Source organism: Ictidomys tridecemlineatus, chromosome 6, assembly GCF_052094955.1.
Source record: "Ictidomys tridecemlineatus isolate mIctTri1 chromosome 6, mIctTri1.hap1, whole genome shotgun sequence".
In the NCBI taxonomy this organism is placed as follows: Eukaryota; Metazoa; Chordata; class Mammalia; order Rodentia; family Sciuridae; genus Ictidomys; species Ictidomys tridecemlineatus.
In genome coordinates this window covers 2,182,140-2,208,450 of record NC_135482.1, presented here as the reverse complement: position 1 = coordinate 2,208,450, position 26,311 = coordinate 2,182,140, and the positions used below count along the sequence as shown (strand labels likewise).

Below are 26,311 nucleotides of genomic sequence, written 5' to 3'. Positions count from 1 at the left end.
GCCTTCAGACACTGGGGATGAGGGAAGGCAATTCAACTTCAAGGAAGTAGAAGGAAGAAAATAAAAACGAAGTGGGTAGAACCAGTAAAATAGAACCTGGGCAAGCAACAGAGGAAATCAGTAAGATCAAAAGATTAATAATCCTCCAGAACTCCAGCCTAGGCTGGTGAGCGAAATGAAAATGTGTGTGTCTGTCTGTGGGGTCCTGACACCACACACAAGAGGGACATCTCTAGACATCCTGCAGGAATTAAAAGATAATGTCATTAGCAACTTCCTAAGAGCAGACTAAACAACTTGATGAAATGGCAGGGGCCATGAAGGAGGCAGCAGGCGACCCTGCACAAGGAGCAGCACGTCTGAAAAGAGACTCCTCGTTAAGAACCTCTGACAAACGCAGCCGCGGGCCCGGGGACTGTCCTGGGGCACTCAGACACTGAGGAGGAACTCCTCCGCTAACATCTCCTGCAGGACACACAGGAGGAAGGGAGGGACATTTCCCAGCTCTTTCTAGGAGTCTCCATAGTTCAGATCCCAACAGGAGACAGGACATTGTAGGAAAATTAGAAACCAATATCTGCTGCAAAAATCCTTGAAAACATTAGCAACTTGAATCAACTAACATGTAAAACGACAGAAGGTTGCCACAAGCTGGATTTATCCCACACATGCTAGGTTGAGTTAGCATTAAAAAATCAATCAGTATAATTGACCACATTAATAGAACGAAGGAGAAAACCAGGCTATCACGTCAATAGATGCGGAAAAAGAATCTGACAAGATTCAGTCCCCACCCATGATAAAAACCCTCAGTAAACCAGGATAGACAGCAGCTCCACGGTTGAAACGTCACCCGGAAGCCTTCCAACCCGCATCACAGTGGTGGTGTTGTCACCGCTTCCTCCAAGGTGAGGAGGAGGTGGGAATGTTCACTCTCCTCACCCGGACTCGGGCTGTACTGGAAGGCATAGCTCGGGCAATTGGGCACGAGAATGAAATAATAAGGGGAAAGTTAACCTGTCTAGTTGATTGCCCAGTTAGAAAATCTTAAAGACCCCCACCTCACAAAAAACCAACAGCAATGCAGGATCCAAGGTTAATATGCCAAACTCAGTGGTATTTCTGCATATTAGCAATGAACACTAGAAACTAATACCATTAATAACTTCAAAAACCATAAAAATACGTAGGGAGAAATTTAACTGGGGCTACTCAGGGAAGGTGTCAGGACCATGGCTGGGAGAGGTTGAAGCAGACCTGATCGGCGGTGAGGCGCCGTTTTGTAGAAACTGGCAAATTTATTCCAAAATTTATGTGGAGATGACATTTCGTGAAGGACATCAACTGGAGAACATGACCTTCTGATGTCAAGGCTTTCTGTGAAGCTGCCAGAACAAGAGTGGTATCAGCAGAAGGGTGATAATGGAATAATGAGGCAGGAGACTCACAGGGGAGAGGATCCTAGTACCTTTGTGACCAGGGACCGCCAGGCTATATGAAGCCTCCTATGGTTCAGTGCCCCATTCAAAACTGGGTCCAGGTTAATGCTTCCCAGCCCCGGGCGGTAAATGGCTGGGGAGCTCTTGAGAAAGTGTCCAGTGTGCTCCCCAGCAGGAGGTTCAGAGTGGACCTCAATGCAGCCACATGCCTGTCAGGATGACTGATAAGAGGGCAGCACCGAGTGTTCACCAGGATCCAGGCACAGCCTTAGGTGGTGCCACTACATTGGAAAGCTGGCTGTTCCCGAGGACAGGACCTCACTCCTCTGGCTTCACAGCTCCTTGCCTTGGTATTCAAACAGGAAATGAATGTTTACACACACACACACACACACACACACACACACACACACAGTCGTGCTGCGTCATCTGTGTCAGCTGGCACCCAGAAACGTCTTTAACAGCAGAAGGACGGGTGGGCAGACTGCAGCGCTGCTTAGAAATCACGTGAGGAATCCCAGAGCAGCATGTTGACCCCCGAGAGCAGAGCAGAGCACAGTGGGAGGCGCGCTGCACACTTCATGCGCGTGGCACTCGGAACCGCAGGCCCAGTGCCCTGTGGTGGAGTCAGAGCAGGAGCCGCCCCACCCCCTGCAGTGGTGGCAGGAGCCCCTGGCAGGATAGGGATGTGGATTGCCCTGGTGTTCTTCTGACCAGACTCATCAAACAGCACGCTTCACTCTATTTTAAATTATACATCAAAAAACAAAAAGGTAATAAAAATCCTTTAAAGTGCTGGCTGGAAATCCTTAGATGCCCAGGGGGAAAAAAAAAGAGTCAAAGCAAAAACCCAGTTAGTGGAACCCTGATGTCATATTTTTCAAATCCAGTGAACTTGAGCTTCCATATTTGAGACCCTTCCAAGTACTTGAGGCAGATAAGATGCCAAGTTTTTCCCAGATAGTGAGGCTCAGAGGAGACCCTCTGAACAAAACCATTGGCCCCAAGGCCCCTGCGGGGGATGCTTGGTGGCCTGCAACAAACTCCTAGTGTGTTTGCAGGTAAGGAAGGACACTGCATCAGAGTGAAAAGCAAACTACCACCACATTTTAGGGAGGCAGAGGAGTGGGAGTGTAAATGTGTGCATCAGCTTTGGAAAGGAGCTGAGCTTTGATTGGGAAAGCTGGGCAGGTTGTTCCCTATGACACAGATGTTCACTCCATGCCGACATGTCCTCAGCACTGCCCTGGTCCACTCTGGACACCACTTGCAGCCATGTGAATGAATAGCAGTTGGAATTGAATACAGTTCTTTAGTCCTAGGTAATGTGGACAGAGGTAGCATGGACAGATAAGTCATGGAGCATGGTTGAAGCAAGGAAAAGTAAGCAGTAGTCTGTAGCCACATGGAGCAATGTGAGTGGCTTTCAGCAACATAATGCAGATTAAAGACCCTTCCATACGTCATGCTTGCCTTATTTCAACTCAAAACCAGAAGAAAACCACAGGCACAGACAGAAAGTCAGGAACACCATCCACAGCAGTTTAGCATTGAGCTCGTGGACAACAGGGCTGGCACAGGTTGACACCAGCCAGCCACTGCATCCTGAGCCATGGGTAGTAAAACCCTTACTCGTCCACCTTGGAAGATTGCTAAAGCACCAACTGATGAATGAGAGGAAAGACTCTGGCAGCCTTTTGCTTTCCTTGCATTAGATAGCTGGATTTTGAAGACATGTAACTCCTTTGAGAAAAAAAATGCAGTTGTAAACGTAGAGAGAATGAGTGTGTGCTGTGTTGCTCTAAGGAAGGAAGGAATGGGTGGGGCAGTGCTCCCAGACAGGGTGGGAGCCAGCAGAGGGAACCTCGCAGTGGGTGGCCCTGCTGGCAACACCTGGGCCTGGTATTTTGATGGATGGCCCTGCCTGGCAACAGCTGGACCCGCCAATCCATCATAGCCTCACAAGGAGACCATAGACGTCCTGCCTCCTGACGTGGTGAAATATGGAGAACTCCATCCTGTGAAAGCATTAGTCTCAGATACCCACCAGTCATTCGGAATCTGACCAGCCCAAATCCAGAACCAGTTTCCAGCAAGTGCCAGAAACCGGGAAGCAGGTGGAACTCACTGTGGCAAGGATGGCAGCCAGCTTGGAGTGCAAACCTCCTTCAAGGCAAAAGACCAGTTCTCTACAAAAACCAAACAGGAAACAAGGGGGAAGGGAGGCCGAGATATGGAAAGGCCTGAGAGGTGACTGCGGTGTGTGCTTCACCTGGAGCCTGAGCTAGATGGGGCAATTGGGAGCAGTTTCGATTCGGAGGCACCCTAGATCGTCTGAAGGGAGCATGGTTGACCTTTTAGATGGGATCATGGTCGTGTGCTGGCGTTTCTGGGAAGCATCTTTAGCTCTAGATGAAGCTGTCTCTGTGTGTGAGGTGATGCTGGGTTTGCTGCAGAACGATGCAGCAGCATGTGGGCAGAGGGCAGCGTGGTAATGAACGAAACTGCTTCAGCCAGACATCAGTCCTTCAGGACGCTGGGTGGTGTGGGCGTCTTCCTCCTGTGCTTGTCTGCACTGGGGGTTCTAAGAGGTCTAAACTGGACGCCATAGGCAGGTACGAACACTCATGCCAGGAAGCCCACTTGAGGAGTGCTTTGGAAGGAGCGAGGCCTGCACGATATGTGGTGGTCACAGCAGTCGGGGGATAGGACCTGGAGCCCACGGGCAGGCTGGGTGTTCTAAGTCCTCTTGTTCCAGGTATTGGGCTACAGCACAGTGTAAATTTAGCTTAGCTCATAAGAAATTCTGCTCACTGTTGTTCTGTTTTCTCTAAATCTGGGAATTCCTCAGAGAATGACTATTTAGGTGAATGTGGATTCCTTTTGTTCAAATTGGTTTCGAAGCCATACAAGTCCCATTAACAGCCTAATTTATAAGGGGACAGGTCAGAGTGTTTGAGGCTGGTGGTCTGAGGCCCTCAACGCTCAGTCCTCAGTGAGTATCAGCAGTCAGGACAGGTCAGTGTGAAGCACCAGTTGTGGACATAACTTGGAACTTTGGCAGCGCATTAATGAATTCACTGTCTTGTGACCTTTGTCATTTTTGATTCCCTGCTGTTTGTAGAAATGCTGTGCTGCACCCAGAGGGACCCAGGAGGAGGGTGATCAGGGCCTCACTTCTGGAGCTTAGGCCAGCAAGTGGCTCTCCACCTTTGCCTCCTGAGAGTACCCTCCAAGGAGCTTGTGAAAAGCAAAGATTCCTGGGCACACCCTCAAGAGGCTCCAAGGGTAGTCAGGGCCTCCAAGAGGCCAACAAATAAGGGTGTGCTGTACAAAAGACATCTGATCACCCTGCCAGCCTCCACGCACAGAGCCAGGCGTGGAGGACTCCAGCCACAGGAGGCTCAGCCCCTGTCCCAAGGAGCTTACGGTCAGAGAGCGTTTGAGATGCTTGGGTTTTTCCATCTCGGTGTCTTTCCAGGGTGGCGCGTCTGTTTATTTCTGCCTCTGCTGTCCCTCCCACATGTTCTGTAGCTGAGTAACTTTGGGAGATCCCAGTCAGTGATGTTGAAAACCCAACTCGCTGGCCCAGGCAAATGCCCTTTGTTGTTTTGTTTAAGGAATGAGTGGCTCTGTCCCCTCTTTGGGTGGACACTACCTGAGAAGCTCACCTTGTGCCAGCAGCTAGAAGCCTCTGCTCCCTTGGCAAGCACCTTGGTGATTTCTGCAGGGATCATTTGCAGATGCCATGCTAGAGGCAGGCGGTGGTACATGGGAGTGAGCAGCGCAGGGATCTGGAAGGCGTCCTGGGGGCAGTGGACTCCCTGCGGCTCTTTGCAGTGGTCCAGGTGCTTGGCAGGCTGCTGTAGCCTTTGCAGAGTGGCACCTGGCAGTGCAGACCCCGGGGCCTAGTCTGCCATTTCCCGATGGAGGAGACTGAAGTTCACTTGGGCTGAGCTCTGCGTCGGGGACAATTTTCAGATGGGTGCTCCTATAAAGCATGGACACATCATCACTTCACCTTCCTCCAACCACCTGCTTTAGGTGCAGGACCTTCTGCTGAGAGCTTGCACAGCCTCACCTCTGATTCTTTCTGGAACTGATACTGGAAAGAGGATGCTGCTCTGTAGGGGGGCGGTCAGGGTAGGAGCCGTGGCCCAGCCTGTCTGGCTACAGCAGCTGCCCTTCCCACAGGAGCAGAAGGGCTTGACTGGGTGCCAGGTCTGGGTGAGGCGTTGCATGGACACAGGAGCAGGGCCCAGAGAACGGTCCCTCAGGAGTCCTGGAGAGGCCAACAAATAAGGGTGTGCTGTGCACTTGTGTCCTGCTGTGCCCTGGGGAGACACAGCCCCAGAGCCCAGCGTGGGAGCAGCCCAGGGTACTGCAGCAGCCTTGAGCGTCCTGACAACCTCACAGACACAGCGACAGCGAGGCAGCTTCCCTGCCAGGAGGGCAGGAACTGTCCTGGGAGGGAGTAGGCCAGTGGCCCACGGTGGCACCTACCTGCAGGCCTCCCAGGAGGGCTGCCTGAGGCACCACACCCCTTCCCCCAGTGCGGCAGCTTGCCTGCCCCCTCCCTGACCTGTTGCCCTTTCAGCTGAGTTGGCTCCACAGGGGAACCGAGGCTTTGAGTCATTAATTGGTGTGGTGTCATTCTTGCTTCAAAGGAAAAATAATCAGGGCCCACAGCAAGATCTTTTCCCTTTGAACTTGCCAGGAGTGTCCTTGGCAGAATTTTTAAAAATCGGTTTATTAGTTTTGACAGGGCAGTGAAAGTACCTCTCACACTGCCCAGAGGCTCAGGGGTGGTGCAGTGTCTTTTAGACGTGCCAGTCATGGGTGGGTGATGCGCAGCTTAGGGACAGGGAGGGTGTGTCACAAGGGCAGCTGAGCTGAGCTCAGCAGATTGCTCCCTCTCCCGGCACCTGTGCTGGCCCTTAGTCCAGCAGAGCTTGCTCAGCGAGTGAAGGTTGCGACTGAGCAGCGTTAAGGACGTTTCCGGTTTCATCCTCAAAGGAGACAGGCATTTGGAGGCAGTGTGGCCATGTGATGTGCACTTGTGATAGGAGCTGCCTCCGCCATGCGTCTTGGTGACAGCCCTGGGATCCTTGCTGGGCCACAGGCGGTTGGCTTGGATTGCCTGCCTGGGGGACGACACAGCTGTCCTGAGACCCCTGTGGAAACTGACATGTAAATGAAGATCACCCTTCATGGTTGAGTCCATGCAAAAAAATGGCTTTTTTGCATTTCAGGGTCAGCCTTTCCTGGCAGGGCCGAAAGTAGATCCCAGAGCAGGTGTACAGCGAGGCCCAGCGGAGCCCTTACTTCAGACTCTACGGGCTCCCGGAGTGTCCACTGGAGGAACTTGGGGGCCATTTCCCATTTTAGAGCCATAGGGATTTGTAGCTTCTCAGGCAGTGTTGTTTTCTTATTAATTAATCGGATATTTAAAGGATCTAGAAACAAGCATTGCAGACGCTGTTCTTTGAAATGGCAGAGGGACCTTGATCTGAGCCATCAACTGTGATGGTGCATCATCATGTCAACGCAGCTTTGCCACCGTGCCCAAGTATTTGAGTAAACATTATTCTGGAAGTCTTGATGAGGGTGTTTTGGGGATAAGATGAACAATGAAACCAGGGACTTTGCACAAAGCATATGGCCCTCCTTAGTGTAGGTAGGCCTCGTCCTGTGTAGGCCAGAGACTCACCTTCAGAAGAGAAAGGGAGTCTGCTGTGGAACTCGACAGCTGCTCTTCCCGGGCTCCAGCCTTCAGCCTGTTCCACCAGATTCGTTCTCACCAAGCCTCCACTTCCTCAAGACCAGTCTGGCTGTGTCTCTCTTGTACACATGCACATGTACACCCACGCACACATGCACACACAGCTGTATGTCCTGTCCTGTTTCTTCGGAGAACTCTGACTGATACATTAACTGAATAATAAATATCCATTAAGAATTTAAAAAATTATTTCATAATTTCATGTTTTTTCTCTTGGGCCATGTAGTTTTAAGAGACTGGCTTCAGTTGGGCAGTGTTGATGCTTTGAGAGCAGTGGGCAGAGAACCCTGGGAGCAGGCGGCAGACCTCGGCAGCCGTCTTCTTTCCCGTTCTCTTCCCGAGGCTGCAGAGGCCAGAGTCAGCCCTGTGACTCACTGAATTTTATTGGATGTGACCTTTGTCATTTAACCAGCTGGGATGTTCTCAGACATGGATGGACACATGCCAATAACTGTCTGGCAGAAGATAATCTAGATGGGCACAGAGATAATAGATCAGTCACTTTGATGCTGGCTGGATGAGCACCAGGCCCACTTAGGCTTTGGAATCTGGCTGCGTAATGACATGTGATTTACAGTCCTCATTACTAGCCCATGCCCAGCCGTGGGCACGTTGGTGTGAATTGTAAAAGCACCGTGCTCTGCATTACTGTTGGGTAATTGTATCATGCAATGGACTGGTGATGAATATTTCAGAGAAAATCAAGCAAAGATTTTGCTTGCACAGCTGAAGTCAATGTTCTTGAATCTGAGCAAAGGATAAGAAACAATTCCCGTCACTTGAATCCATCTACATAAATACATATACACGGGGAAATCCAATGCCACAAGGTAGTTCGTCTTGGTTTTTTTTTATTGTAGGTGCCAACATTTAATTGGGAAATTTAATGATGTAATTAAAAATTGTTCCCTTTACCATGATTTCTCTACCATAAAAAAATAGAAGGAAACTTGTTTCTTTGCTGATGTCCTGTTTTTACAGAGCACATGTCATATGTAAGTGACTTGCATTTAGTAAATCGGTGGTCATTTTTAATTTGTGTATTGTCATAAGGAAAACTAGGTCCACTGCAGAACCCAGTGTGCCGTTCGTTCTATGGCAACTCACAGTGCCATGAGGCTTTAGGGTTGGCCAGTCACTGAGGGAGAGGAATAGCTCTTTCCCTGGATGGTCATTCTTTTGTGCTTCTCTCAAAAACCCGACAGATGCTGGCAGTTCCTCAGAGGGCAGACCCACAGTCCTCGGGTACAGAACTGAAGGAGGAATGTCTGCCCTCCATGCTGGGCGCCAGGCAGAAGGACTGGGCAGGGCTGGCCTGAGGGCATGGCGGCCAGGCTCTCATGATATCAGGGGGCAGGTGGACCTGCCCTGCTCTGGAGCCTTGTCCTGTGGCCCGAGAGCCTGGACCACATAGATTAGTGGGCCCTTCAAATGGAAGATCTGATGGTGACTAGAAGAGACCGTTTCAAATTAGTCCTTTGTCTTTTCTGTTAATTATGAAAAATTTTAAGTATACAGAAAAGTGTAGATAACAATCTAATGAAAACCTGCATGCTGACTACCCAGCACTGACACGTCTGAAAACTTGTCATTGTTGCTTCAGGTCTTTTGTTTATTTCTATTTAGAAATTAAATTTTACATATACCATTGAAAGCTTTTCTTTCCTCTTCAGAGATAAATACCTTGAATTTGGTTTATATTATTTTTAAACATGGATTAGTGTATTTGCCATACACATATCCATAAGCAAATGTAGTATCATAATGGATCCACATTCTAAAACTTTTTAAAAATTACATCATACTTAAATATTCACTTTTGCAATGCTTTATTTAATTCAACTTTATATTTTTCATATTCCGTTGATGACTAGAGCTGTGTTTCATTTATCTGCACACTGTTAGTTATACTGTCTGAACCTGCTGTACTTTATCCATTCTCCTGTTGAAAGGCATTCATGTTGCTCCCGACTATTTTGCAGTTACACACAGTGCTCAGTGTGATTTGTGCACGTCTCCCTGTGCTGCAGTGTGGGGTGTGTTAAAGTGGCTTTTCTGCTTGTACACTGTTGGGGCAAATGTAAACTGGCACAGCTATTATGAAAAACAGTTTGTAGGTTGTTTCTCAAAAATTAAAAATTAGAACTGCCGCACGATCTAGCAATCTCTGAGAGAAGTGGAATCAATATCTATAAGAGGTACCTGCACTCCCTTGTTCACTGTGACATTATTTATGAGAGCTGAGATACATACAAAACCTAATTGCCTGTTGATGTGTAAATGCATGGAGAAATGTGATAAGTACTCATCTATATTAATTATGTAAAATCTAACAATATATGCATTATGCAGTATTTATGATATATGATGTTTAGGTATGAATATTAATTGGCCCTAAAAAAGAATGAAATTCTGTCATTGGCCACAACATGGATGAATCTGGAGGATATTGTACCAGGTGAACTAAGCCAGGCACAGAGGACCGCTACTGCAGGGTTTCACTTATATGTGGAAATCCAAGAGTTGAACACACAGAACTTTTGGCATGGTGGCTGTCGGGGGCTGTGGATTAGGGGATGGAGAGATGTTAGTCGAGGGGGACAAAGTTTTGTTGACACAGGGTGACTAAGCTCTAGAGATGGGACAGCACTGGGACTGTAGTTAAAATTCTGTGTGGTAGGGTGGAAATTGCTAAGATGAACTTCATGAATCTTAGGTGTTTTGGTCACACATGCAGGTAACTATGTGAGGTGTGGAGATGCTAATGAACTTGACTGTGGGGCCTGTTCACCACACACATGTGCTCAAAACACCCCATTGTGCACTTTAAATGTATGGTTTCTACTTTCCAGTAATACCCCTGTGAGGTTGAAAAGTACAGAAAAACTCAAATTTAAGGAGAACATGTTACTAGAATTATAGGAACTGTCTTTTAAAGGAAAATCTTATAAACACACTTATATTGTGAATCTGTCTCTTGGCTATTTTATTCTACCTGAAAATTCTTACCAGCAGGTAAGAATGTTCTAAAGCAAATTCCTGCTCCTCTCTCAGGGAGTTACAGTGCCCAGGTGGATGCAGAGGAGAAAGTTGAGCCCTCAGGAAGTCAGGAGTCCTGACACCTGCTGGGTCCTGTGCAGGGTGTGGCCCTGGCCTCTTGGGACTTCAGAGGCCGGCTGGGAAGAAGAGCCTTGCAGAGAGAGAAGGGACTGCACAAGGTCGCGTGGTCTCATTTCTGAGGATATTGGGAGGTGTTGGAGGAGCGGGACAGCGCAGAGGTCCACGGTGGAGGAGGCAGGGAGGCAGCGGAGGGGACGAGAGTGCGGTAGTAGAGTGGCCGAGCAGGGCAGAGGAGCAAGACGCAGCATCACCTCTGCTTCATAGAAATGGGAAGCCCGACGCAAGTCGGCAAGTTGTCCTGTGGGTCTCTGCTCCAGGGCCACTGCTCATGTGGCTCAGTTGTGCACTGCCCCCGGGGTCTGCCTTCACAGAGACCTGAAGTGGGACCCTGTGAGCCACCGTGGGCTCTGCAACTGTGTCCTCATCTGTAGGAAGAAGCAACTTGAGACCCCCACCCCAGGCCCTTTCCCGCGGGGCATTTGGAATGGGCTGTGAATCAAGAGGACAGTGAGCGCTGCGGAGCTGGAGGGGATGCTTGGGGCTGAGGGGGCAGGGGCGTAAGCCCTGGGATGGAGGGCAGCAGAAGGGTGGTGGGTGGGACCACACAGCAGAGGGGCTGGAACCCAGCTGGTGGCTCCAAGGCTCACTCCTGGCCCCTCCCTGCTGTTGTAGGCTGGCCTTGGCTGTGCCCCCTGTGCTCCAGCCTCGGAGCCGGCGCCCTTCCCTGATTTGCACGTTGCTGTGCCTCTGCCAGAGCAGACCTCTTCCAAGGCGGGTGCAGGATGATGGCTTCGTCTCTGGGTAGACAGCAGGAGCATTAGCTAAATTAGCTCTGGGCTTCTGTAAGACATCGTATGAGCCTGCCAGGATCTACTTAAAAGAGTTCCTATTTGTCTTCTTTCCTGAAGCTGAGAAAACATCACCCGGATTTGCCCAGTGCTCTCGGGAGTGCTTGGGCCTTGTGATGCGGTCTGGCCCAGCACACTTACTGACACGGAGTCTATCTGAGCTGCTTTTTCTTAATTAGTGACTAAGACAGGATGGTACTGAAATAACCTGGAACGAAACTTGCCAAAATGTTCTCTTTTGTTGTATTAATCAGAACCACATTCATCACCCATCACTGTCTTGAAGAAGATGCTCTCGAACTGCTGGCTGAGGAGTTGCTTCCTCTGCAGCCTGGCAAAGCAGGGAGCCTGGAGCTGCGCCCCACCCCCGCAGCCTGCAGGCCAAAACCAGGGCAGAGGACAGGCTTGGGGGATTGCCTCCCTTGGGCTGGTGGACCCTGGGCCTCCAGAGCCTGTCTGCCCGGTCCTGACTAGACCTGGCCTTTACTCTCCACTCCACACCTCTGCCCAGTGCCAGCCCAGGGGAGCCTTTGGGCCTCAGGGCCCAAATGCTCCAGTCCTGGCCTGTGGAATGAGGTGGCCAGAGTCCCTGGGGAAAGGGCGACAGGACCAAGGTCCTCCAGGATAGGGGCAAGCCTGGTTCTGAAGCCCTTAGACTTTGGGGTTTGGCCGTGTCCTTGGGACTTTTCCAGCTCTGGGTGCACATGGCAGTGCCCTGGGGCAGCTTGGGAGGGCTGATTAGGCAGGATGGGCCTTGAATGCCCCGAGGGTAACTGAGGGCTGACCTTTCCTGGGGGCCGACCCCAGGGCCAGAGAAGCCTGGACCGCGGCAGCTCTGTACTACCCAGTTTGCTGCACTGTGACCACTGCGGTCCCGCAGCCATCCTTTCTCCAGTGATTTCCTGAAAACCAGCAGGTGAAGCAGCTGCGCACCCCACCCCAATCTGGAAAGTTCTATGTACGGGATGGTGTTTTCCAACTGGGTCTCCTTGGATTTCTGCTGGAAGAAGGGAAAGGGTCTGGTTTTGCAGGTGATGAGCTCAAGGCTTGTCCCGAGCTTGGAGGAGGAAGCTCGCCCTGCTCCCACCCCATCTGCTGGGAACTTCCCCTGCTTGACAGACCCGCAGGTCAGCCAGAGAATTTTCTGAGCTTCTGGGCCAGCCAAGTCCCCTCTCTGCCCACAGTGGCTGTCCTGCCACTTCTGTCCAAGGGCCCTGGCAGTCTCTGCTGCTGTATCCATGACTCCCTCCTTTCCAGATCTCTGGCTCCCTCCTTGCCCTCCCCATCTAGTCTGGAGTCTTGGGAATCGGGAAGAAGTTGACTTGCAGGTCAGGCCTGCTGGCATGGGGGTGCTTCCAAAGGAGCAGGGAGCCAGGAGCAGAAGGCCTGCCTGGTCCAGAGCTTCCCAGAGCCTGCCCTCCAAGCTGGGTGCTGTGCTGGAGTGGCCCTGGGCTGTGCTTTTCTGCAGGTTGGAACTGGGCTTGACAGTGTCCTTCCAGCAGCCCCCAGGGGTCTCACAGAGTCAAAACCTATTCTAAGGGAGAGAAGGGCTTTGGTGGGACTTGAAAATGAGTTGACTTGTCCTGAGCGGGCACAAGCTCTGGGCTGAGTAGGGCGACAAGGACTGGCATTTGGTATATAGCTGCTGCCCACCCCCTGCCCCCTGTTCATATACCTTGCCTGGGATATGACATGAATTGTCTGGGTAGAGCTCCATTAAAGCAGAAAGCCCCCTTTCCATCTATGCTGGGATTTTTTTTTCTTTATCAAATTGCTATTAGAATGTAACTTCCTAAGCCACTGAAGACAAGTATTCCACTTAAACTCAATCCCCCTCCCCATGCCATCTGTGGGCTGCAGAATCTATGGCCCAGCTGCATCCAGCGAGGTTGGTGGAGGGCGGCCCGGGGCTGGCCTGGGCACTGGCTGGTTAAACAAAAGGCTGCTAAGCAAGCCAAGAGTGGAAGCTGGATCTGCAGAGAAGGGTTGTGGGACACCTGGTGCCCTGGAGACCTTTCCCTCTCAGAGTTTGAAATGCTCGTTACTGCTCTTGTGTTTCTTAGGGCTGGCTCCCCGGGGCCTTAAGGGTCTTTGTGCTGTTCAGGTCACCTTCAGTATTTAAAAGGAAAAACGTGTTTCTTTAGATGTGTTCAGGTTCTCCCTGTCCAGCATCCTTTACTGCCGCCTGCCAGTCCCCAGACGCAGGCTGTGAATGAGTGGATTTGGGGAAGCATGTGATTTTATTCCATCTCTAATTCTGCCATTGGATTTGGGGCAGGGATTGCAAAGGAGGGGTCCCAGAGACCAGTGGGAGATTGTCATTGACAGTGACACTGAGGGAGTCATGGATACAGCAGCGGAGACTGCCAGGGCCCTTGGACAGAAGTGGCAGGACAGCCACTGAGGGCAGAGAGGGGACTTGGCTGGCCCAGAAGCTCAGGGGCTCTTCCCTGTGGGGCTGCAGCCCTGTCAGGGCCAGTGGTGATGGAAAGGAGCTGGCATGTGGCATCACGAGAGGGCGGGGAGGCTGGCGGGACACAGCGGAAGCCAGCATGCCCAGGCATTCCATCCCAGGAGGCAGTTCCTCCTTCATCTAGAAGGCAGTGGCGCCGTGGGATGGGAGCACGGGTCACTCTTCTGGTGAGGGAGACGCTAACCATCTCAGTTGTGATGTCTTTTACATATGGCAAAATCTATCACTTATAGACTCTAAATGTGTGAAGTTTGTTGTGTGCCACACTCCAGTAAATCTGTTTAAAATAAGTTACCCAACAAAAACTTACGTGTAATTTCGGTCACACCAGACACCTGCTTGGTGTCCCCCACACTCCAAAGACTTCAAAGCAGAAGTGTTGTTTGAGATAAAGGTGGTTATATTTATTGACATTGGTGGTGTTCAGAACACCAGGAAGGTAAAACAGTGATGAATGTGTATGTACCTAGTGACATAGCTTCCAAATATATGAGTAGAGTGTTTCTGACCCACCTCTCAGTTACTGATAGATCAAAAGCAGCTGAAAGAACCAGTGAGGATTTACAGGAGATTTTAACTCTGTGAATCTGCTCTGACGCCTTGGGTGCTGGCTGGTTAAACAACAGGCTGTGGGAATGTCTCCATGAATCCCAGAATGCACACTGTGACACACCCAGGGGGCAGCAGGCAGGTGTGGGCCACTGCTGTGTCCCAGGCATTATCCTGAGTGCTTTCATTGTCTGTTTAATCTTCTCAGTATTACAAAATGAGGAAACTGAGACACAGCCCAGGAATGGTGTCACAGGTGACAGTAAGTGACAGCCAGGACCTGGGCGCCAGGGTTTGTGTTCTTGGTCTCCAAAGATGCTCCCTCCTGGGTGTTTGTGAACTCAGTCCCATTCTACTCCAGAAACCCAGGCTCATCCATCTGAAGGGACAGAACCACTCAAAGTTACAGACCCCTCACCCGGGCAAAGCTGAAGGGCAAAAACAGAACCAGTTGATTCTGTGTGCAGATTTGTAAAAACACAGTGGTAGAGTAAGCTGTGATCCCAACAAGGCAGTCACAGAGTTCAGAACCTCCCCAGAGGTCAGGCAGACTGGACTCATGGAGACTGTGGAGGGCAGCCCCAGGGGGACCTCAGAAGGAGGCTGAGGCAGGAGGGGTGAACCAAGCCCACCCCCTGTAGCCGAGCAAAACCTGTCTCAAAACTTAAGAAAGAGCTGAGGATGGAGCACAGCGGTAGAGACTTGTCTGGCACGTGAAGGCCCAGGCGGGTTCCATCACTAGTACAAAAAAAAAAAAAAAGGCGCCATTTACACCACAAGGAAAAGCAAACACTAATGTTCTAAGAACAAGAACTGATAAAACAACAGAAACGACTCACTTTTGTGGGTTTAAAGAAAAAAAAAAGAGGTTACAAAAAAAAAAAAAAAGAATCCACAATAAAGAAAAGAGAAAGTCAGTAGCAGCAAAGAAACAATAAAGATAGCAGCAAAAACTAATGAAAAACTGAAGCTGCTCCTCAGAATGAAAAGTTGATTATTTTAAAAGACTGATGAAGTCAAACCTCTAGGTGATTAATAACTATGATGAGGAAAGTGCTTTGGCACAAAAATGTGGCATTAAAATTGCAAGTAGGATAATGTTGCAAATGAAGCAGGGGATTTAAAGAAAAATAGATTTTTATGAAAAAATTTGAAAATCTGGATGACGAATTCCTGGAAAAAATAAATTTGCCCCCAGCTCTGAGAAAGTCTGAATTGTTTTATAATTATAGGAAACAAATAAATTGAGGTAATACCTGCAGAGTAGAGGATGGGGAGGGGGCGGGGCGAGGGGAGGAATAAGGAGGTGCTGGCTGAGTGGCTTCCGCGGACGATCACGTCAGGATGAGCCCCACTCTCTATAAGTGTAATGCACTAGAAAACATTCAGTAAAAATGAGAGATGAAATCAGGAGTGAAAGACTTTCCACAGAGCAGCAGGCCCTGCCTGTTTGGCCGGAGCCTCCAGCCAACACTCAGAGGACCCACGTCCATGCAGACTGTGCCTGCCCAGGAGTGGAAGAGGGAGGCAGGCTTACCCTGCTCTTAAACCTGAGAACAGCCTCAGAAATGCATGATTGGAGGCCAGTCTTGCACATAGGAACATAGGATTCCTGCGTGGTGCTCAGCAAGCTGGGCCTAGTCATGAAAGCGCCGCACATTGAGCCCAAGTCAGGTTCTTGCAGGCACACGAGGTGGGCACAGGTTGGAGGAGAGCAGGATACTGTGGTAGGAGCACAGGTTGCTGGGGTCACTGGACCCTGCTCCGTAACTGTCCCATGAGCTCTAGGGAGTGAGGAATGGGAGGGGACTTTCTGACCTACAAAGGCCTGGGAATGCACTGTCTGTGGAGAGCGGCTTCCAGCTCCTTCCAGGATCAGGAAGTGGAAGCAGGAGTGTTGCCCAGTGTGTCTGTTCAGTGCGCCGAGAGGCAAACACTCCACTCCTGCCTTAGTGGCCAACACTGGTCAGCTCTCCTGCCTCCCACCACCTCCACGTCACTCACCTCCACGTCACCTCCCAGTGTCCATCCTCATCAGCCCTTCTGCAGCATGGACCACTCCATTGACTGTCCCTTTGCTCCCTGGCTACTCCTTAGGTCTTTTAGTCATCAGCATTTATTTCTGGCCTGGACCAGTGGCCAGTCTCATACTCATGTCCTAGGGCCACCTGGCACCTCCACTTATGGGTCCAGCAGGTATCTTGAACTTGGCATGTCACAGAAGAAGGCATGACCTTCTCAACCAATTGCTGCCTGCAAACTCCCGCAACCTTTCTTCATCTCAGGGAGCGTTGTCCTTGATCCTCTTTCCCTTGCACCCATACATGCCTCCTGTTGGCTCAGCCTTCAGCCCACATCTGGAGTCTGACCTCTTCCCACAAGCCTCTTGCTCTGCTTGGCCCACATCTCTAACACCAGTCGGTTTCTTAATGGCCATGCCTCTACCCATCCCTTGACTGTGCCTTTCCTCACCCTGCCCTCTGCCCTGTCTGTTCCCAGTGGGAGACCCCGTGGGATCCTTGCCCTGCCCAGACCTCCCAGGCTCCCAGGAGCAGGCAGTGGCCAGAGTCCTGGGGAACCTAGCCTGGTCTCCCTTCCCAGCCAGCCTCAGCTTCTGCTTTACACCTGCACCCTGTGCCCTGTTGGTTTCTGGAGTCTCAGGTGGTCTCTGGCCCCAAGGTCTTTGTTACATCTACCTGGATCACCCTGCCCCACGTCTGTAGGACTTACCCTCTCTGGTCTTCACCTAAGTGTCTGACCACCATGTTGGAATCACAGCCCCCAAACGCACAGACACCTGCTATTTTCTATCCCCTATCTTGTTCCAAAGCATGTCCCCATCTTAAGTGCCATATCTTTTGTTTATATTAACTTAATGAACTAGTGAGAACATTTGTGTAGGAACCAGGTGGCATGGCAGAATGGTGACGTTGGCACCCTGGGGACTGGTGTCTTGGGCACCCCAGCCTCAGCAGTCAGCAGAGGGCACTTTGTGGTAGCACTGGTAAGGGATGGGGCATCCTGCTGGGAGGGCGGCTGGGGCTCTGGGTGGGTCTCCAGGAGGCCAGTGGTCCGGGTTTCAGGAGGTGAATAGAGAAAGAAGGCAGAGGGAAGGGTGTGCCTGGCACAGAGAAAGGGTGTGAGGCACCCTCCTGGCCCAGCCTTATCCCAGCTCCTTGCTCTGTTAGCACCCAGTAGAACCAGGCCCTGGGCCAGGCTTTTGGCGTGCCTGCAAATCCCGGGCCCACCTGGCCAGCTTCTCAGCTTCTCGGCTGGTTTCCTCCTTGAGATGGAAGATGCCTTCCCCTCAGTCGTCGCAGGAGCGGATTCCGCGCCTGGTTGGAGTGAGTGCTGGCTGGGTGTGCCTTTGATCCTTGCTGGCTGTCATTTGTGCTGGGAGAAGATGAGCAGCTATTTCTGATGTTGCCTACAGCCTGGTCTGCTCATCCCATCCTATTTATCAGGCTGCTGGTACGTAAAGAGAAAATGGTGTTTATTTTAATGAGTTGCAAATTTTGAAATTAAGTCACTAAGTAAAAGTGAGCAGGTTGACGCCCACTTTGGTTTTCCCTGAACCTGACTGGATGAGCCCCATCACGCAGACAGCGCCGCGGCTGGGCTGATGGCTCACGCGTTAAATCTCTCTCCCGCTTGTTTTTTCTTTTAGTCTGAACCCGAGGGCTTTTCTCATTTCCACTTGTACGTTTGTGCTGCTTTTCTCGTGAGATGGAGGAAAGAAATACTAGAAGAAAGAGATTTTCAAGTAAGTAAACATTTTTTTAGAAGCGCCCACGTTTGATTTTCTGCAGGGAGAGAGTTTTATTAGTTTTAGTTCTGGGGTGATCTGTGGAGGAGTGCTGGTCATGTCCCTGCTGGCCTCCTGCTGCGAGGAAGCTCGTTCTGGGGAGGGCACAGAGTTGGTGGCACAGTGCGGGCCATGGCAGGTAAACTCGCCAGCTCCCTGAGTTGCTAAGAGTGTAATAAGCCCCCACAGAGCCAGCACATGCCCTCAGCAGCGTGACCCTGGACGGTGGCAGTGTGACCCTGGAAGAGCTCTCCTCACTGTGCCTGGACTGTGGGGCCTAAGGGATGGTGCCTGATGAGAAGCCACGTGCCTAGGTTTCTGTCGGGCCAGACCTCCTGGTAGCTGTGCACCTTGGGACAGGTCTGAGTCTCTCTGAGCCAGCTCCTTTGTGATTTAGCAGGAGAGCTGTACTCGAACCCACTTATCAGAGGATTCCTCGAGCATGTGTCTTAGTCAGCTTTTTCGCTACTTCAACTGGAGGAGCTGACCCCCACACTGTAGGGGAAAGGTCTATTCGAGGGCTCGCGGTTACAGAGGTCTTAGTCCAGAGAAGGCCGGCTCCAGTCCTCGGGGCTCGAGGTGAGGCTGGACATCATGGCGGGAGAGGGTGGCGGAGGACAGCAGCTCACATCACGGTGCTCAGGAAGCAGAGAGACTCCAGCGCCAGGTGTAAAATATCACCCCACAGTCACGCCCCCAGTGACCCCTTCTTCCAGCCACACCCCCTGCCTCCAGAGACCACCCAGGTCTTCCCACCAGGGGTCAGTTCACTGATTGGATTGAGACTCTCACAATCCAATCATTTCTCCTCTGAACCTTCCTGCATGTCTCCCACGTGAGCTTTTGGGGACACCTGATATCTAGACCATAACACTGTGCATCTGCCAGGCACTGTGCCCCACCCAGGGGATGTCACATGGACTGAGTCCCCAGCCCCTGGCCCACCCCCAGTAACTCTTCTAAATGGTGGTCCAAAAAGCATGGGGGTGGTTGGCCACTGGGGGTTGACAGCCACCATTACCTGAGGTACGGACAGAAGTCTGCCCATTACCTACCCAGAGCAGGCCCAGTGCCCATATCCTGGACAGGGGTGGGACCAGGGGTGCAGCAAAGAGGACACTGCCAGTATCGGGACTGAACCCCACACTGATGTGCCAGGGTCACTCTCCACCTCACCCTGAGCCCCCCATCTCATAGGTGGTAGGACAGGCTAGGTGACCCCACAGTCCTCTTGCCCCACTATGGTGACTTGAGACAGCTTCCTGGCTGCTTGTTCTGCGGCCCTGTGCTTGTGAGACGGCTCCAAGCATCCCTGCCGCCCGCTGCCCTCTGAGGGCTGTGGTGAGTCATGGACATTCCTCTGCACTGCCTCCTGCTTCTAGGCCAGACGCCAGGAGAGGCTGGACAGGCAAGGCCTCTGTGGGGCCAGAAGTTGCCAACAGGGCCCCAGCCAGGCAGATTGGGCCCAGCCTGCCTACACATCCCAGGTGCTCCCTGGGGAGGAGGAGTAAGGTTATCTCCAGCCCAGCTGCTGCCCTCTTGTTAGCGTGGGCTCAGTTGTGTCACTGGGGGCACTGGAGCCAGCCTCAGCCAGCCACTGCTCCTGTGTTGCCCCGTGCAGGTGAGACTCAGGACGTTCATCGTGTAGAGAGGTATGAACGCGTGCACAGGCCAGCATGCCTGCCGCGTCGGGTGTGCAGGGCTGCTGGGTCAGGCCTCTGGGCCACCTGCTCCTCTCCTACCTCTACACTCCAGAGTCTAGAAGCCTAAGAGAGACTGTGACTTCCCTGCCACCAAAGAAGGCAGAATAAATGCTGGTAACATACCCCCGTCTCCTCATACGCCCACCGCTTCCTTCTCCTGCAGGAAGCACTCTCATCTCCAGGGGTACTGGCGAGCAGGGCTGCCTGTGAAGGCCACTGACCAGCTGGCCTGCTTATTGAAGGGCGAGGGGCCCAGCCTCCCTGGGCACAGTGGCTGCTCTCCGTGTGACTGTGGCCAGTGTGGGAGACTGCATTCCTGTGCCCCAGCTGGCTCCCAGAGGTCTCCTGGAGAACTTGTTCCAGATCCAGTTGCCTCCTGCCCCCAAGAGTCAGGGTTCAGGACTGACCTGGCCACTTGGTGTTCCTGCCATCAGTGTGTGGCTTCACCAGGTGGGAAATAGCATTCCCAGAAGCCACCTTGAGGGACTGACCACACTGGGGTTGGGGATGGTAGGAGAAGCCTGTGGTGCACTGTCTGGAGCCGGGCTGCGTGCTGCGGCACCCAGAGCCTCTGGAGCCCACTCTGGATTGGCCCTGGGCTGCATGTGTGTGAGACGTGCCGCAGCCTGGAATGATGTTCCCGACCTCGTGAAGAGTAAGGGGTTAGGTTCTCTGGTTGCTCCCCAGCAGGGCCAGTGCTGCTCTGGCCCATCCCACAAGGTGGCTCAAGGCAGACCAGGTGCGCACTGGCCGTGGGCATTTCCAGGCACCTTTGTTCTTGCTTATTCTTTATTCTTGCAGAGACATGTTATATGTGCCCTGGGGGCCAGAGTAATCATGAGAGCCCCTCATGGAGGAGGGCCAAATGTAGGAACAGCCTCTGGACACAAGGGGCCATGGACAGCCCATCTGGGGCTCTGAAGGGCAGGGTGGCCGCTGTTGCCAGCTGCCCTTTCCATCACACTTCAGAAGTGCAGTCTGCTGGCTGTTGGGCTGCAGACAGTGCTGTGCTGGTCAGAGGCACTCGGGGCAGCTGGTGGGAATGTCCAGCCCTCCTCCTCTGAGCTTGTTTGCTCACCTTGAGTCTAAAGCAGGGTGGGGGATGCCGCCCAGAATCAGGCATAGGTGTGGTGACCACCAGGGCACAGACCAGAGCCTGCGCAGCCCTGCAGCCTGGTGGGGATGGCAGGGCCTGGCACAGGAGCCACGGGGTGAAGTTTCCCCCTCTAAGCTCAGAACAGACTGGTGCTTTGGTATCATGGGGAGTAGATAGAGAGCACCATGTGAACCCAGCATGTGCTGTGGAGAGTTGAACTAAACAGGAAAGGAGATAGGAAGAGGAAATACAAATTGAAGCAAGAAACCAAGCAGTCCTGGAGAGCATGGGGGAATTGCATTTATGATCCTGACATTTCAGGAAATGTGGTACACTGTGGAGGGCAGGCTGGGTGGGTGAGACCCAGGACGTGAAGTCTCCAGCAAGAGAATCTTCACTACAGACGGCTCAAAGCACCCAACCTGTGGCATTGTGATTTGCCCATTGGGAAATCCTGGGTTGTTTTAAGACATTGTCACAGGAGGAATCTTATTCTGAGGGTGGTATTCCTGGGGCTCTGTTGGTACTAGATGGTCGGCCAGGCATGGGGTTGAGGAGGTAGGGTGGGGGCTGAGGTGCCACCCCTTCCGGTGCCCCTTAGCTTTTGAGACTGTTGCAGCTGGAATTCTGGATGGTTATAGCCATTCTGTGAATGTGGAGGGGCTTCTCGGGGCCACTGGGCGAGTGTCTTAGGGCAGGGACTCGGGCTAGATGGTCTGCTGGTCCCTGGGCAGGGGTACCCTCCGGAGAGGAGGAGCCTCTCCCCGGGTACTGGGGTTCAGTGGTTGCACTCTGTCCCTGCCAGAGCTGCCTGTCCTTGGGAAGGCTTTCCTGCGGCGCTTACCTACCTTGGCATCGGTTTCTGCAGCCTGGCTCTGACTGAGTAGCCCTGGGCACTCCCTCTGGGCGTCCACCCACCAAGCACACAAAGTGCAGAGTGGCCGTCAAGCTGGCATCTCTTGCTGAGGCCTGCTGCTGGGTTCCACCCTCACTTTCCACAGCTTGGGCTCTGCCCTCCTGGCTACTTTTCCCCAACAGATCTTGTCCGGTCCTTGGGGTGAAAGGAGAGCCTTTGTGTGGAGTTTCTAGTGTCCCTGGGGTCTGCTGGGCACTCTCCACCGTCCTTGTGTGGTGAGAGACCTCCAAGGCCCGTGCCATCCGTTGGGGCCTGCTGGTTCCTCTGGCCAGTTGGGCCCACACACCTCCCTGCAAGTCTGCAAATGGCCGGCTGCAACCTGTCCCTGTGCTCAGAGAAAGGGCTCCGTCCCTGCAGCACAAGCCCTAAGCAGGACACAGGCATATTTCTTGCGAGGCCATTGTGTGCTGGCTTTGACCCCTGTGGGGTGTACGTTAAGCTTAAATGCTGGCTTTTCTGACTCTTTGAACGTTTGAAAATGATTCACCCTAGAACCTTTGCATCATGCCCACCTTATCTCCAGGGGTCTCAGCCTCCTGCTCTGGCTTCACTGGGGACCCACTGCAGCCCTTTCCGGCCACCTGCTGTGGTTCTCCTCCCCGGCAGCCCTCCCTGCTAGCAGTTCCCACTGGAGCCACTCCATGGCTGTGCTCTTGATGAGAGACGCACCCAGGCAGGCTCTGTCTTGCCCTCTAGCTACCAGAACTGGCCCAGAAGTGCCTGGGTCGGGAGGTGCACTGTGAGGTTGGGAATCCTCTGCATGTGCAAGGACCTGGCATGTTTGGTTTTGGTCTAAAGACAGTGGCATTTGACAAGATTGAAGAGGCCCTTTGCAGAGTTGTGCTCAGGTAATTTCTGGTGGGCAGGGTATGGCATGTCCTGAAACCTTGAACTTCTCCCAGGAGCCCCGTACCTGAGCGTCTGTGCACACCTGATTGAAGGGTGGCTGGGCCCTGCCTCATTTGGAGACAGCCTCTCTGTGTTCATGGGAAATGATACCCTGTAGGCCTATGAAGGAGGCAGGGGGCAAGGCCCTGGTTCTGGACACAAGTTTCTGTTGAGCTCTGCCTGGCTATGGGCCCCACGTCCAGGTGAGTGCTCCTGGGTGTACAGGAAGTAGCCCCACAGGTGTGGTCTGTAGGGCTTGGCCCAGGAGCCCCCTCTTGTCCTTCTCTGAGTCTCAGGTGGGGTCCTGTGGCATCTGTAGCCACCTGGCAGGGAAACCAGATAAGAACAGGTGAGGGCTTCGACCATGCCCAGCCCCATCTGGTTTGCTTTCTGCATCCTCAGAGCCTGTCCTCACAGCATGTCCTCACAGCCTGTCCTTATGGCCTGTGGATTTTTCTTGTTCATTCAGTGAACTCCCTGAGCCATTTCTGAGTCGAGGGCAGGGCCAGCTGGACTCCAGGGTCAAAAGTGAAGGACTGCTCCTCAGGGTCAGCACAACGCTTTGTTATGGGCACCTGGTGCAGTTACCAGGGAGTAGAAGGAGCAGGTCAAGGTGCTGGGAGCCAGTTGGGCAGAGGACCAAAGAGAGCGCAGGATGGTATTTTCCTGGCAGAGTGGACCTGCTGAGTGCCTGTACTGCAGAGGGAAGTCATTTGGTGCCCGGCATGGGGAGTTCTGAGTGGTGTGGGGGGGAGGCCCTGGGCAGGAAGGGAGAGCAGACCCTACCACCAGGGTGGGGAGCGTCGCACTCAGCCGTGGGAGGGATGACCAGGGAGGTGCCTTGGAAAGAGGACCCAGGACAGAGTCCAGGGGAGGGAAGTGGGAAGCGGTGACTGAGGCTGAGGAATAGCTGTTGGGAGGAGGTAGGATGAGAATTGACCGAAGGAGCTACAGAGCCAGAGGGTCAGCTAACAGCCAGACTAGCAGGAGCCCTCTAGCCACAAGTAAAAGGACAGGCAGAGGGGCAGGGACACTGGGCTGTGAGGAAGCCAGATGGCACCTTCTTGGGTGCAGAGGAGGAGATGCTCACTCTGGGCCATAGCTGCAGCCAGGTGCACATCCCGAGAATGTGTCGTAGTACAGAGGCCACAGCAGTGCCTCCGGGCCAGTGGTCAGGGGGGACCATGCCGTCTGTCTCTGGGGCTGGGTGGCGGCCCTGGGCCATGTCATTTTTGGAACTAGGGTCTGTGTACTTTCCTGGTAGACTGGATTTCAACCGTGGGTGACTTACAGAAGTGGGAGGACACATGTGGGAAGAGCCTGCACCGTGTGGGGGACGGAGGGCGTCGCTGGGTCTGAGGCAGGTGCTGGGGGTGCTGAGCCTGCAGAGGCAGGTGCTACAGAGCACGTCTGTTTCTGAGGGCCCTTGTGGCACTCAGAAATTGGTTGTCTAACTGAAGCCCTAGATCTTTCAAAATCAGAAAGCAGTCATGAAGCAAGCCAGCTGTGTGCCTTGAGCGTCCTTTACACCAGACGGCAGAGAGATGGACAGTAGGTGGTCAAACCTCGGCTGTTGAAGAAAGAACCCTCTTCAGGATGGCATGGGTTGAGAGGAAAACGATCCTTTGGTCACAGAAAGATAATTAAACATAAGTGGCGTGGCCAGTGTGGGTCCCATAATCACAATCAAAGCCACAGTGCTTTTATTATCTAAAAACATCTTTTAAAGAAATAAGCTAAGCCTTTAACTCAGAAAGTTTTAAGGTTTAAAAAAGTTCAACAGCCTGTTGGACCCCTAATTTGGGAATAAATTCCAGTATTGCCAAAGCCTTACCTTGAAGGCCAGCAGGGTCTTTTCAGTGGCTTCATCCACAATCTCAGAGAGATGGAACTTGGCATTCCACCTCACAGAGCAAGGCAGCTGGTGTTGGTGACTTTGGGGCAGTGGCTGTGTCTGTCCACCCGTCTCTCCTTCAGTGTGGAGGGCCTTCGTCTGCTTCTGTTGCTGGGTGATTCATAAGCAGCAGACATTCTTGTCTTGAGCTCTAGAGGCTGGGGGAGAGGGGGAGAGGGGTCTGGCAACGCTGCCTTCTGCTTCTAGGGTGGTGCCTGGTTGCTGGGGGCTCACGTGGCATGCAGGTAGTCTGCAGAGCGGCCAGGTCACGCCTGCTGTGCAAGAGGCCTGACCTGCTTCCAGAGGCCCCGCCTCAGGACTCGTGGGGCAGTTGTTCCCATAAGAATGTGGGGGCTGTTATGGGAGGTAGGAGGTGTCCCCAAAAGCCCATGTGTGAGACGGTGCAGGAATGTTCAGAGGTGAAAGGACGAGACTCAGAGTTGTAACTTCGTCAGAGGGTGGATCCACCCATATGGATCCACTGGGGGATAACTGTAGGCAGGTGGGTGTGGCTAGAGGGGGTGGCCCCTGCGGGAGCCTCTGGGGTTTATATTTTGTCCCAGGTGAGGGGAGCCTCTCTTTCTGCTTCCTGGTGGCACACCTTCCCAGCTCACATTCTGCCTCACCTTAAGCCCGAGGCTGTGGAGGCAGCCGGCCAAGGCCTGAACCTCTGAAACTTGAACCAGAATACACGGTGCCTCCTCTGGGTTGTTCAGGTGTTTTGGCCACAGTCATGCAAACTGACCAAAACCCAGTTTGGACTGTAGCCTAGAGTCACGTGTGCATGCGTACGTCAGGTGCACACTAAAGTCCTGTGTGTGCGCAGTAGGGTCACATGTGTACATGAATGTCAGGAGCACAGCTCAGGGCGACTCCAGGCCCTGCTCACTGGGTACCTCTGCCCTCATCATGCCATGCCCAGGAAGGTGCACATATAAACATGCATTGGACAGAGCTATTGCTAATATGAAAGAAGACACACATACAAATCAGATTAAAAAATAGGATCTAATTTTTATTGCAGTATAAATAAAAATATTCTTAACGATATGCCAACAAATTTAATTAATCAATTTGTTAACTAAAAAGTACTCCATAAAATCTCTTTACACTAGGAATTTTGAATTGGTTTGTGTTGGCAAATCTCCTGTGTTGGGGTCCCACCATCACCGCCTGGGCTTCTTAGGACTCACAAGTCTCAGTGGCCAAGACTTGTCACTGTGGCACTGCCAGGTCTGGAGGGAAAGCCTGCAGGTTCCTCCTGGGGGGCCACGGGAAGGAAGCTCTCCCTGCAGCAGCTGTGAGGCGCCACACCAGGAAAGCCCACTGGAAGCCTAGAGACCCGGGTTTCTGGTGGGGCTGGTCCAGCGTTATCCCCCTCTAACCGGAAACCCAGATCCCAGGAGAAATGCTGGTGTTTACCATCAACGGCATCCCCCTGAGCAGCTGGGCGGGCTGGCACGAGGCACGCCCTCACCACCCACTCCCACTCACAGCAGGGGCGAGTGCAGGGCGACAGCCAAGCCCTGCCTGCTGTGCTGAGCGTTCTGCACTCTGTCAGTCTCCCCAGGCACAGGCCATGGGATATCTGAGGAGACCCAGTAGCTTTTCCTGAGTGTCATAGGAGGAAAAACTACTCTTAATTAAATAGAAATAAGAGAAAGTCTTCTAGCACACTGAAGACTGTTTCAGACCCACAGCCACTAGCACCTGGGGAGTGCCTGGGTCAGCCTGTCCAGATCAGGAGGTGCCTGCTTTTTTATCATGAGGAGGTCCGAGTGGAGCCCGCTGGCTGTCC

At 52.5% G+C, this 26,311-nt stretch overlaps 1 protein-coding gene across 1 annotated transcript in view; it reads left to right on the top strand.

Annotated features, from left to right (window-relative positions):
- Window positions 1–26,311, top strand: part of Tbc1d22a (TBC1 domain family member 22A) — a 327,374-nt gene that overhangs the window by 271,881 nt on the left and 29,182 nt on the right. Inside the window, exon 12 of the mRNA XM_005335015.5 lies at window positions 17,879–17,974. Within this exon, the coding sequence (XP_005335072.1) occupies window positions 17,879–17,974 (96 nt within the window). The remainder of the gene's footprint in view (window positions 1–17,878; window positions 17,975–26,311) is intronic.